The 13252-nt window shown below is 33.4% G+C and overlaps 1 protein-coding gene across 2 annotated transcripts in view; it reads left to right on the plus strand.

Moving 5' to 3' along the window:
• Positions 1-1616: 1616 nt before the first annotated feature.
• LOC131034056 (serine/threonine-protein phosphatase 2A 65 kDa regulatory subunit A beta isoform) overlaps positions 1617-13252 on the plus strand; it is a 64393-nt gene continuing 52757 nt past the window's right edge. Inside the window, exons 1-4 of one of the 2 annotated variants that reach the window (XM_057965401.2) lie at positions 1617-1803; positions 4070-4484; positions 5763-6009; positions 11298-11410. In XM_057965401.2, coding sequence (XP_057821384.1) covers positions 4092-4484; positions 5763-6009; positions 11298-11410 — 753 coding nt within the window. In that variant the 5' untranslated portion in view covers positions 1617-1803; positions 4070-4091. Of the gene's footprint in view, positions 1804-4069; positions 4485-5746; positions 6010-11297; positions 11411-13252 lie in introns of those variants that run through there. The other variant, XM_057965402.2, reaches the window with a different exon arrangement.

Here is a 13252-nt window from a genome sequence, read left to right on the forward strand (position 1 = left end):
ATACATGCATGTATATATATATATATGTATGTATGTATGTATGTATGTATATGTATTTATATATATATATATATATACGTATATATGTATATATATATATACATGCATGTATATACATACATACATACATACATACATGTATATGTCTATATGTATATACATATACATATATACACACACACACATATATGTATGTATGCACATACACATACACATGTATGCATGTATACATACATACATACATACATACATATACATGCATGTATGTACACACACACACACACACACACACATATATCTATACATATATCTACACACACACACACACATATATACATATATCCACACACACACACACTATTAGATTGGAGGAGGATGTAGTAAAAAGAAGAATCACACAACAAAACTAGAGAGTTACTGTTTTAGATCTGGGTATTACATTTTCGTATTGTAATGTTCTAGGTTTATCCCAAATATGTAATAATACATGCACCTATTGAATATCAAATGATTAAAGATGGATTTGACTTTGATTGAGTGTCTTCATATGGACGGTGTACATTTTTTTGATGTGTTTTTTATTAGCTGGCCAACCATATGACTATAAAATGTCTATAAAGATTTTGTAGGGTATCTTTGTAGAACAATAAAAGAAATGTATGGATATGTTCATGGATTACTAAATAGACTTATTTAATAGTTTGTATCTATCAATTATTTTTCTAAATGCCGTATAACTGGATAAGGACACCAATCTATTATTTTCTTTTACATTCCACTGTCATCTACACACTCAAAATACATAAATTCAAACATCTTTAAGTTTTATTAGTTTTAGTGTGTTCCAAACTACCATATCTAGATGTCCATAACATCTAAGGGGTTAGATCATAAAATATAATCTCAAACACTCATATGGTAGGTATCTGTTTTAATAAGTTATTTAACCACGAGTCTCTCAAAGCAACATACAGGCACAAAGCGACAATTGAAATATGGGTGCATTATGCGAGGGATATTATTTGTGTTAGGGTGAAAATTGTGCTCTTATAGTAAAATCTATTATGATACATTAGAGAAAACCCCTTGGTCTCATAGAGTCAAAAGTGAATGTCTTACCCACCTCAACAATTGGTCCTAAGTTGTCCAACCCGAATAGAAGTTTGTGATAAGCTTCTTAGGTTTGACACCCCTAGCACTTGAGATATTATTAGGCCTTAGGGATTTGGGGTCCACAATTTAGATCGCCAACATATGAGAATTGACTCAAAGAAAGTGAAAAGGGAATTTAAATATAATAGACAAGATCATGCCTATGATTTTATGTAAAAGATATAATTTTTACATGTGTAATTCTAACCAACATATAGAAACATTTAAAATTTGAATTAGATCTAAATAAAAAATTAAATTAAAAAAAGACTAAATTCAATCAATTTATATACTTAATTTATCAAATTAAACACACACACAAAAAAAAACATACCTTATAATAAAATTTAAAATATGTAAAATAATTTTTAATAAACAAATATACACTTCTACAATTTTGTAGAGCTGAAAATTTCTAAAACATCAAATACATAACATATACTTGAGACTTTTACTTTATTTTCTTCAGACTACAATGAAACATTAAAAGCGATATTGTCTTTCCCTCGAACGAAGAAGCTGAAGAACTTTTAATTTGTTTTGTTCAATCTTTTATAAATATAGGGGCGGCACTTGTACTGCTACAGATCTGCTCCCTGCCTCTGCAATTTTCTCTGGAGAGGCAGCTGCATTACCACACCTATCTGTGGGGTAAGTACTTCTACGCTTATTTTCCTTTTCATTTTCAATAATTATGTTTTTGCACTGCTGCAAAATTATACAGCGAATGGAGACTTTAAAAAGATAAAAAAACTACCGGATCAAGTATTATATAGATGGAAACATATAGCATATGTACATGTTGAAATGATGCATCTTAATAATTTGCAGACGGGAAAATTTGTTTGAGACAACGGGTCTCAGCGTAAAACCCTAAAGCGAAGATAAATGAGAATTGATACTCGCAAAATGTTAAAATGAAAATTTTGTGCCGGTGGAAACCCCACCGATGGGATTGAAACGCAGTGTAACTAATGTAGAAAGAAGAAAATGATTTTTTTGAAGTAATTCGAACGCGAATGTAAAACTCCTAATTGACAGAGGAATGTTTTCCCGTTTTATTAGAAAAGAGATAATAGTAGCCAGGGATTCTGGATGAAATTAGTCGATTAACAGTTTTTGAGATATAGTATTTTCAAAATAGCTAATAATTGCACACAGTGTTGTTGTCCAGTTTGTGAGTAAGCCTTGCTCATGCATTTCCCATCATAATTCACATCCTGCTGGTATGGTTGGGTTTGGGTTACATCAGTGGGTCACTTCGATGAACTGGATTCCTTTCAACTTGATCCACGGGTAAAGAAAACGTCTTTCCCACAAAGTAACTAAATAACTAACCGAGATTCCTCGGTAGCTTTGATGGAGGGAATTGTGTACTTTGATGTAGGTAATTGGATAATTTTGATGAAGAGGAATCCTTTAATTGAAACCTCAAGCACAAATAGCTAACAAGATGCCTGGGTAACTTAGATGAAGTGTATTCGTTCTGTTGCAGCCTAGAATAGGCAACGATATAAAAAATATAATAGGCAACAATTAATCAGTTTAAAAAGTCTTTTTCGATGGATTGATTAAGAAGATCGTATGATTTCCAATATGCTTGGAGAAGAAATCAAACATTTTGAGGAAGTGAAGGGACAATATTTTAAGTATGTCCTTTGACGGTGCTTGGAGAAATGGAGGAAACAGTTCATGGTTAATGTAGATTGACTTGAAACTACATAACTGGTTACCAAAATATCATATTACATAGTTTGATGCACTGTGGAAACAGCATATAGATATTAGGAAATAGTTCTGTTTTCCTTTGGGTGGAAATTCTCTCCTTAAGTAAAACTTCTTATGAGACTTGAATGAAATGGCTTAGGAGAAACATTGATTGCCAAAAGAAAATGTCTTTTTAAGGATGTCCACGGTTCAGGGAATTTTATGTGTAAGATGATGAGACAAATAACAATAATAAAAGTGCTCATAGACATTGGTTGCCAGTTTTCTTTAATTATTGTTAATTTCAAGGCTATCTGAACTTTAGGCTTGGCGATATTTTCTCGCAAACCATGTGCAACATTGATTTCTATATTTTTGGTTTTTCAGAAAATGGTGACTTTTCTTTATTATTTTTTCTAGATTGTAGTAGTGATGTTTTATAAGCTATAAGATATTAATTTACTATGGATAAATTAAAATGGTAATGATCTAGCAAACAGTAAATTAGTAAAGTAACTCAGATATTTATGAATAGTAAGTTAACATGGTAAGAACTAGCAAATAATAAGAAAGACGATCATGGAATCAACACAATAATAATTTTAAGATCAAGTGCTGAGTCTCTTTCTAGCAATTTGGATTAATGACAAGTAATATTTTTGTTGTCATTTTCACTAGTTTCTGAACAATTTTGGGGAAAGTGGACAAGTTGAATAGAATCTAGTTGTATGTAGTCTGTCTTTGGCTGTGGCTGCATTTTGTGGTGGAAGTATATGAGCTCAAGCCAAGGTCTGAAGATGTGAACTTGATGTTTAATCTAAACCGTAAAGTCTTGTCTGGACAGTATGAACAGAATCGTAATGGTTTGGTTGATTGAAAGAAAAACTACAATTGAATCATAAAGCCTGTTTAAACATTATGACATGTAATCGTGCTTATGTGTAGATATAATCATGTATGTTTGGATCAACATTGATTTTGGAAGTTTGATCGAAATTACATTTATTATCTGAAAGCTAAATTATGGAATGAACCTTACTGATAAACGATGTTTATAAATTCTTTGATCAGCATGGTGTTCCTTCTTTGTGGTATAGATTAATTTATAATCTTTGGACATTTATGTATAAGTTATTCTTATCAGTTTATGCTAGTTAATAAAACTGTTGCATAGTTCGCTAATTTTATTATTTTATGCTTGTTATTCCAGCCTGTCAAATCAGGGCAAGAAAATGGCCATGCTTGATGAGCCACTTTATCCAATTGCCATTCTTATTGATGAATTGAAAAATGAGGACATTCAGCTACGACTTAATTCTATTCGAAGGCTTTCAACAATTGCTCGTGCTCTTGGAGAAGAAAGAACAAGAAAAGAATTGATCCCCTTTCTAAGTGAAAACAATGATGACGATGATGAGGTTTTGCTTGCAATGGCCGAAGAACTGGGAGTGTTTATTCCTTATGTTGGTGGGGTGGACAATGCACATGTTCTACTACCTCCTCTAGAAACTCTTTGTACTGTTGAGGAAACTTGTGTGAGGGATAAGGCTGTGGAATCATTATGTCGAATTGGATCACAAATGAAGGAAACTGATCTGGTGGAGTGGTTCATTCCACTTGTTAAGGTAAATCTTTTTTTTGAAGTTTGCAGCATTAGATTGTGTAATATATATATTGTTGCCATGCAGGTGCAGTTTAGGTGTCTCAGGTTTCTCCATTTTATGTCCTCAAAATGTAGATAAAAATATATGTATAGCATCATGAAGGTCAAGTTTGTTGTTTGATTTAGTTACAGGCATAATGAGTATTTTCGTTTTAATCTTTTACTTAAATTTGGGAATTCTACCCATAATGCTCTATGTTTGTTTTATGAAAACTGCCCCTTTGTAATGTTTTTAGCTATAATTCAGGTGAGCACATGCACAGTTGTCATCTGGATGACTGACCTTTGAGTGGTTTATCTTCGGTGTTGTTCGGTGGTGGTATACGTTGAATACTGATTTGGAATTGTGATGGTTGGTGTATTTGCAAAATGAATTGTGATGTGGCTGAATTTATAGATGCTTAAAGAAAACATTAAAATTTGTCTATAACTTAGTTACATTCATTATGTTTTATATATGAACAAACAATAATAAGTGGCTAGAGCAAAGAAAGTCACTGTATCTTTCAGAAATATTTTCAAAATACTATCCGGTGCTTTTTAGTTTTTAGAAAATAGAAATAGCCATTTTCAATTAAAAAATGCTTTTGGGTGTTCCTTTAGCTTGCTTGGTGTTAGATGTGATTTCTGTTGGGTTGCGCCCTTTATTTGTAACTTCTTTTGTGCTTCCTGGACAGTTCTTTCTGTTATAGTCACATCTTGTGTTGTAACTTGTTTTCTGTACAACATCTAATACTCACTTTGGAACATTTCATTAAGGTGACTTTTACTTTTGTCCTATAATACTCTGCAGAATATAAAATGTTCATACAAATTTTCTTCTTATAGTTGAGCTGTATTTTAAATTTTTTTGTTTTGGATTTCAGTGAATTGGAAGAGCATTCACTAACATGGTAACGCCATTGTTGTTTACCTTAAACATTTGGATTTTCCATATTTGCTGCTTTTATGATAGTTTGAATATTTGAGGGTCATACATTTTCATTTTTTTAAATATTTGTGGTTTAATATAGTTTCACAATGTCAATTCTCTTTGTTATGATGATTGAAGGTTTACTCGTTATTGTTATACCTTATATGTCCAAGTTGATAAAAAAATATGAAGTTGCTAGTGCAAGTTTCTTTAGGTTTTGGAATGTTGTACCCTTTAACTATGCTAGTTATGATTATGACTAGGATATGGTATTTGTTGTGTTTACTTACATGATTCTGTTCTAATTTTAGGTTTCCTTGTATCCAGAGGCTTGCTGCAGGCGAGTGGTTTACAGCAAGGGTTTCTGCATGTGGGCTTTTTCATATTGCATATTTAAGTGCACCTGAACTTCTAAAAACTGAATTGCGATCTATATATGGTCAACTCTGCCAGGATGATATGCCAATGGTGAGAAGATCTGCAGCAACAAATTTAGGGAAGTTTGCCACAACAGTTGAACCACAACACCTGAAGACAGACATTATGTCATTTTTTGAGGATCTCACGCATGATGGTATCACATTTTCCTAGAACATCCAAGACATTTATTTCCTTTTCTTCTGTAGGAGATTATATCCTACATAGCATTCTTGTAGATATTCTATGGACAACTACATACTCAGGCTGTAATGAAATATGATGGAGCTCATTGCCTGTCTATTGGGGGAAGGATAATACGTTTTAAAAAACCTCTGAAGGATGCCCTCACTGACTTTATCAATGTGATTAAAAAGTCATCATTATTTCCAACATTTTGGATTAGTTTTCTAGTAATTCCATTCATGTTGTTTCACCAGCAGTTGAGTCCTCTTATCATAAGGCCAACGGAAAATAATAATTTGAAGAACATGGTTTATCCCACTAGTGAAATAATGCATTCACAAATGTATTAGGTATGTTGTTATCCACATGTACAAGCATTGCATAACTTGTCGTTTTAATTCAATACACATGGTCATAGGTGGGAATAAGATCTGATGTCAATCTAAATCTCAATTTGACTTCAAAACCAATCCCCATCAATTTATAAATTATAACCTGATAGTTCCAAGTCGAGGACTTAACTATAAGTGTGTTTGTTCCTTTTGCAGGCTAAAACTGTAACTCATTATTTTTGTTGTTTGCAAAACAATCAGCTTATAATAAAACTAAAATTTGCTACCTGGCAGATTTACTCTAATTTATCAATGAGCTGCCAAGTCTTTGTAACTTTCCAACAGCTAGCTACAGAAGGTTGTTAGAACAAATTGTCTAAATTGCCAGTCCTTGTATGGGGACAGGTTTGAGATTCAAGTATGCCACTACGGCATTATTTTTTTTCTTTGGGTATGGATGCAGGTTTGTTATGATAAAATTATAAAAACAGTGATATTCATAATTGCCAATAAACAAAATATTTACATACCTTGTACTTTGCTCAAAAGAAAAGTCTCATAAATTCATAATTCAATGATATGTCAAATGTCAATACACAATGAAAATTACAATCAATATTCAATAATATTCATATTGATCTTCATCAAGAGCATCAATGTCAATATTGGGTTAAATTTAATTTAAATCACAATGAGTTACAATGCCACTTCCAATAGCCATTTCATATGTAGGAGTTGCCTCATCTAAAGAGATTTTGGAAAGTGTTGCAACACTAACATCCTTTTCCACTTAAGTTTATCTTTCATCACTGGCCTTGTCATGGTCTTTTAGTATTGGATCATTTGATCTTTCCTTCATACCTTTTTTGATTACAAATGCTTTCTCAGATGGAGCAGTCAACTAAATTTAACTTTCTTCTTATGCTTGTCCTCTGTCATCTTTGGACCAATACTTGCAGGCACTTCCTCTCTTTTGTTGCTTGGTACTGTACCTTTTCTACTTCAGTTGTTCCTTCATTGCTAGCCTTGTCACAGTCATTTGGTGTTGGATCCACTATTGGTCTTGTGTTGATGGGGATTTAGGTTTCGTCAAATCTGATCTTTCCTTTTTACTATCTTCAATTAAAATATTCTTTCTCAGATGGAGCATTCTCCCAAATTCAGCTGTCTTGTCATGCTTATCCTCTGTCATCTTGGCAGTCCTATCTACTAGTCTCTCAAACTTACCACAGTGATATTTCTCCTTGAGTTCTTTCTGACAATTTATCTGAGGTGGTTCTTTATGAACTTTGAGGGTAAAACTTATGAATGCTTTCAGCTCTGCTCTGCCTCTTTCTCCTTCTGGAACAAATGATTTGTACAGCTGTCTCATGCCTTTTGTTATAGTTCCTGCCTGATTTTGTGCAAGTCAATATACTAGTGTGCATGCAATCTTGACAGTTTGACCATCAACAAGTGTATGCAATTATTCCATGTGAAATTATCTGCTCCACTTTGAGATGTAACCTGTGAGTCTTCTGCTTCTTGGAGATGTAACTAAATTCCTTAAAATGTAGCGTCTTTGCTCTAGTAGTTACAACTGACTGTACTTTGAGTCCCCATTTGTAGATATTAATAAAATTTCTTTCTTTCTTAAACCCCATTTTCCTTACACCTTCAGTAGGCTTCTTGGAGATTGGTTTCATATATCATAAATATAAGTTCACTGTTTTCACTTCCTGTCTCATTCCTTGTAACGATAGAAGGCAAGGTTGAGGGGCAGAGCTCCCAGATACCAAGACGAAATTAAGGCCTGTGAGGCCATATGAACCTTCATAACACTGCCATTTTTAATAATTTTAGCACTTTTAACCAAACTTTTAAACCTTTCAAAAAAATGTTGTGCTGAGGCTATAGAGCAGTAATTAGGCCCTAACAGAATGAGAATGGAATGGATATTTGTTGAAGATTGAGTGCCCTTGAGCATAGTTCAAAAACTTTGCAGGCATTAATGTGACTCTGGTGAAAACTTGACAAAATTTTGAAATTTAAAAAAACATGCATGAAACTGAATTTAGAGGACTCACAAGTAGTTTTCCTTAATTAAAGACCAAAAAACAAGTTCAATAGATATCATAGTGTCATATAATATATAAAAATGATTAAAATTTACAATTTTTTTATCAATATTCTACAAATTTCTTCTCCAACTAAAGCTTATAAGTGGCTCTACTGGGGCCCTTGAATTGGAATGTAATGATTCCTATCAAGGAACATTATCATTCTTAGCCTTAAGCAAAACATGCACATTTGAGGAAGCCACCATTGATGCCTTGCTTTCTGCCTCTTCATGTGCTGCTACTTTTGTTGCTTCCCTCTCCAAATTATTGATCTCATCAGCAGAAGCCTGAAAACATGGGCTTCATATCCTTAGCAATTTGATATGAATTGATGTCTTCTAGGCCAATTGCCTTACATGTCTCTCGCTTCAACTTTTTGGCATTTAGATGAAGCCTGCCAAACAAAAACAAAGCCATTTAGGTATTTTGGAGTCAACCTGTTGCAGTTATTGATGTGAATGGTTTCAAATGTGCTCTCACCTAGAAGTGGTACTAGGCTTGGTGAGGGATTGAATATTCCCATTGAGGAACAATATTATCCTCAGCTTAAGGCATATCATGTATATTCCATGAAGCTCCCATTGACACCTTGCATTTTGCCTCTTGGATTGTCACGTCTACTTCCCATTTGCTATCTCCCTCTCCAATTCATGGATCTCATTTGTAGAAAACATGTGCTTCACATCTTCAGCCTCGTGCATTTCCTACTCTTCCAGCCTTCTGGCACACAAACGAAGTAGTACCACAAAGCTCATTCAGGTGCTTTCGAGTCAACTTGTTGTGGTTATTGTGTGAATGGCCTCAAATGTGCTTCCATTTTGTTCACAATTATAAGTGTTACAAGGCCTAGGCAAAATGCAGATGGCAAGGGATTGAAGATCAGGTGTTTTTGCACCATAATCTTCCCATCACAAATCTGCAAGGACACCATTCATAACTTTGTAAGTAACTAATTAACATTAAAGATAAACCAAAATTAAGAATAAATTTTAAATTGAAGTTAAAACTTCAACATTCTTTTTCCTCTTAACTTGCTCGCAAAGTCATTCCTTTAAATACATAGAGGCAAAGGAGACAACCTTCCCTGCGCATCCTTATAAATTTGCAGATTGTCTGAAATGATGTCTTAAAAGCCTTCCCTATGGGCCATCCTTTGTATGCATGTGTTGGGGCCATCCATAATATCCTCATTTAACATAAATGAATCAAAGAAGAAAAAATTTAGATTCAAGTATGCAACAGCATGAATGTGTTGGTAGAAGTTGTTTGTTTCATGTCCAATTTGTAATGTGTGAAATGGGTTCATACTTTTCTTGTTTGATCCATACAAGTGCTGGTGGCCTCCTTGGTCTGTCCATGGCTTTGTATAGGTAACACACAGGGTTTTTCTCCCTATCCACCAACTATATAACCCTAACTAAAGGTTTTGTCATCTGAAACAAGAAAGTTTTGAAATTTTTTTTTTTAATAAAAATTTACTATGAATGTGTATGACAATAAAAAAGTAAGTGAAAATCAGAAAACTTGTTGTGGATTAGCTCCCAAAACTAGACAGAAAGCAAAATTCAAAGTTCATGTTCCATGTTTTATGCATCCTAACATGTGAAAATTTTAAGAACTAAGTAACCTGAATCAGTTTTCTCCTGTTTGAACTTCATCTAAATCAGTTGAAACTTAATATATTTCAAAATACGCATTAGCGACTTTCAGTATTATATTGGGTGTACCATAAAATGTAGAGCCTTATTAATTGCAAAATGAAATTTCATTCCTAATTGAAGTCAAATAAAGCAAACTTACCTCTGAGGTCAATATTTTTAACTGCTATAGTTTTAATTCTGTTTCATTTGTGAATTTTAACAATTACTTTAATGATTGTTGACAATATAAGAATTAGATATTCATATTTACAAATTCAGGTTTGTATTTTAGTCTTTTCTTAAAACTTTTAGTTCAATTTTCATTGGTCAGTTCTGAATGCCAGATTTGAATGTTCAATGTCGTAGATTTTGATGTTTTTGAATTTCACTTTCAGCATTTGAATAATTAATGATGTTTACCAGTTTTAATTTTCAATTGAAAAGCTATAAATTCCATTTTAAATGCTTTCACACATTTTCAATAGTTATACATTAATTGCTGCTCTCTGCCATCTCAGAAATCTAGAAATTATTTTCACCCACTTGGAAACACTTCTACATTTCCACATCCACTGGCTTGGTGAACTATGGGTTTTGTTATGCTTCTTTTACATGTCAATTTCATCCATGGCTTTTTGTTCTATGCATAAAGTTATCGCTGATGTCACTTTGCAATTCACCGGTTATAGGGCTGACATCAAAGTTTCTAACCGCTTTGGCCATGTATCAAGTTTTGAGCTGGGTGCAAGAGATACTTCACTCATGTAGTCAAGTAGGTTAGTGTAGTAGTGAGAAGTTTTAAGGTTATGGCATGATTGAACTAGTGGATTTATTGGAGAACTACCAAGAGTACTACAGTGTATTTCAAGTTGTCTTAATATTATGCTGACTGTTCAGTCTTTCAGCAATAGTTGATAACTTGATATTGTGCACATTGTTTAGGGAAGTAAGGTTTGAGAATCTTGAAATTTGTTTTCAGATGTGTTATGGTTATAACTTTATATGATATTCCACTTCGATGATTTTGTGAGGGGGGATTAATTTTTGCACCAATTTTTAATTTTTTATATAGTCTGGTAAATCAGTTCTAAAACAATATATTTAGAGAAAACTTTTTGTTTGATGAAATTTTATGGTTTAATCTAACAAGCCCATCCTAATGTTTTCTGGAATGATATTCTCTCACAGATCAGGATTCAGTGAGGCTTTTAGCTGTTGAGGGTTGTGCCTCCCTTGGTAAACTGTTGGAACCCCAGGATTGTGTAACTCATATTCTTCCAGTTATTATATCATTTTCTCAGGTGAAAATATTCTTACCCTTTCATATCTTTATTTCATTCCAATGCCAGTGCACCAAAAATCTTCACACACTTAAGCTCTTTTTTGGCCCAACATTAGGTGAATTACTTTGTCTCATTTCACTTTCACTTTATCTTTTTGCTTTATTTTGGGTTTTCATTTCTATGAGAGCATCCATCTGCAAGTAGGATGTACAAGTGCCTTGGTGGAGTTAAAATTTATTCAATACCTTATGGAAGCTATTCATGGTGTTATTTAATATTTCCAGCTGAAAAGATTCATAAAGTCAATCACTTCTTAACAGCTGGGAAAAAAGAATTGGATGTGATGAATAGACTGATAAGTAATATGGTACAGACAATACCAAACCACCATGAAGCTCAGTTTTATTATAACTCTGAAATTCCTTCCTATGTTTTTTGTTCTATTACAGATTGTGTGACTTTTTTGCTTAACTTCATTCCTTGGTTATTGGTGACTGGAAGTCTGCGATTTTAAAATTTGAGTAGATAATCTATTAGAAACATATTGATTGTGTTTTCTGAGTTAGTTCCCCAAGGGACCTTTATTGAAGGTGATAGAAAGATCAGGTTTTTTATTTGGTTTTCGTAAGTATGGATTAGTCAAACTGAAAAACATAATTGGCCTGTTATTCAAAGGAAAAATAATTAAAAATTGGCTCAAATTGGCCTGTGGCCAGTTTGATCACAATTTACGATTTTTGACATGATTGCAAGTTTGCCTACTTTTTGCTCAAAAGAATATTGCTGTCATTGGTTATTGCTCTGCACGTTTCTATTGGAGACTTGAGAGATTTAGTGACACGTTTTTCCTGTCTTTTTGACTTTATTTCATTTGATGATCTTAAATCTGTGGAGTTAAACTACTAAAAATGTGTGAATTCTAATGTTTAACATACATTTAGTTATTTAGAATCTATTTTTTCCTGTTTGTACAAACTTTTGTCTGATTTGTGTCTCTGATGTTTATTCTCATGGAATAGAATTTTCTTAGTCTTTGGTGAAGCATTGAGAAAGTTGAGTCTTTACATTGGCATTTTTAGTTGTCATGGAATCTTTGTGCCATGACTCTGTCTTGCATTGCAAGCATTTTAAAATAAACAGAAGGTGAGGATAGTTGCATTTAATCAATAATGTCATTGTTCAGGTGAACTTAATCTTAAAAATGCTCAGATCATTGTTGAACTATTCAGACTTGGCAAAAAATAGGCAAGCCCCAAAAATAATACTAGGCAAAAATTCAGAAAAACTCCATAAAAAAGTCAACTTAAAAAATTGCTTAAATTTCATTAGAAACACATTTTTTTTTGCAAAATTCAATGAGGAGATGCATCCAATGAGTCAACAAATGAGTACATAAAAGAAAGAAGTTGAGTCTAGTTATATTTGATTGATTTGAATGCAAATTGGGTACAAAATGGCATCCTTTTGTGGAATGTTGATGGCTGATAGTCTAAAACAAAATGAAAATAGCAAATCGTTTTTGTAAAGCTAAAAGTAAATACTACATTAAAACATTTTATATCTTCCTCTTCCAGCTCTAGTGAAAACTAGGGGAGAGGTAGAATTGGAGGGTCTAGTCTTAGGAGTCCGTTGTGGCTCCTCCGCCACACTTGGCATGACAAGTTGTGGCTTGACCTCCATACTAGCTGTAGATGTTGGTGGCAATGACTCCTCCTCAGCCTCTTCATCCTCAAGGTCATCCAATCACAATTCCAATCCACCACATTCCTCCATTGCCCGCCTCTCCAAATCATAGATCTCATCCTCGGTAAACAAAGGAGGCTGCTCATCCTGCCCTGTCCAATCACTATAAGGATCTAT

The sequence above is a fragment of the Cryptomeria japonica genome, chromosome 2 (genome assembly GCF_030272615.1).
Source record: "Cryptomeria japonica chromosome 2, Sugi_1.0, whole genome shotgun sequence".
Taxonomy (NCBI): domain Eukaryota; kingdom Viridiplantae; phylum Streptophyta; class Pinopsida; order Cupressales; family Cupressaceae; genus Cryptomeria; species Cryptomeria japonica.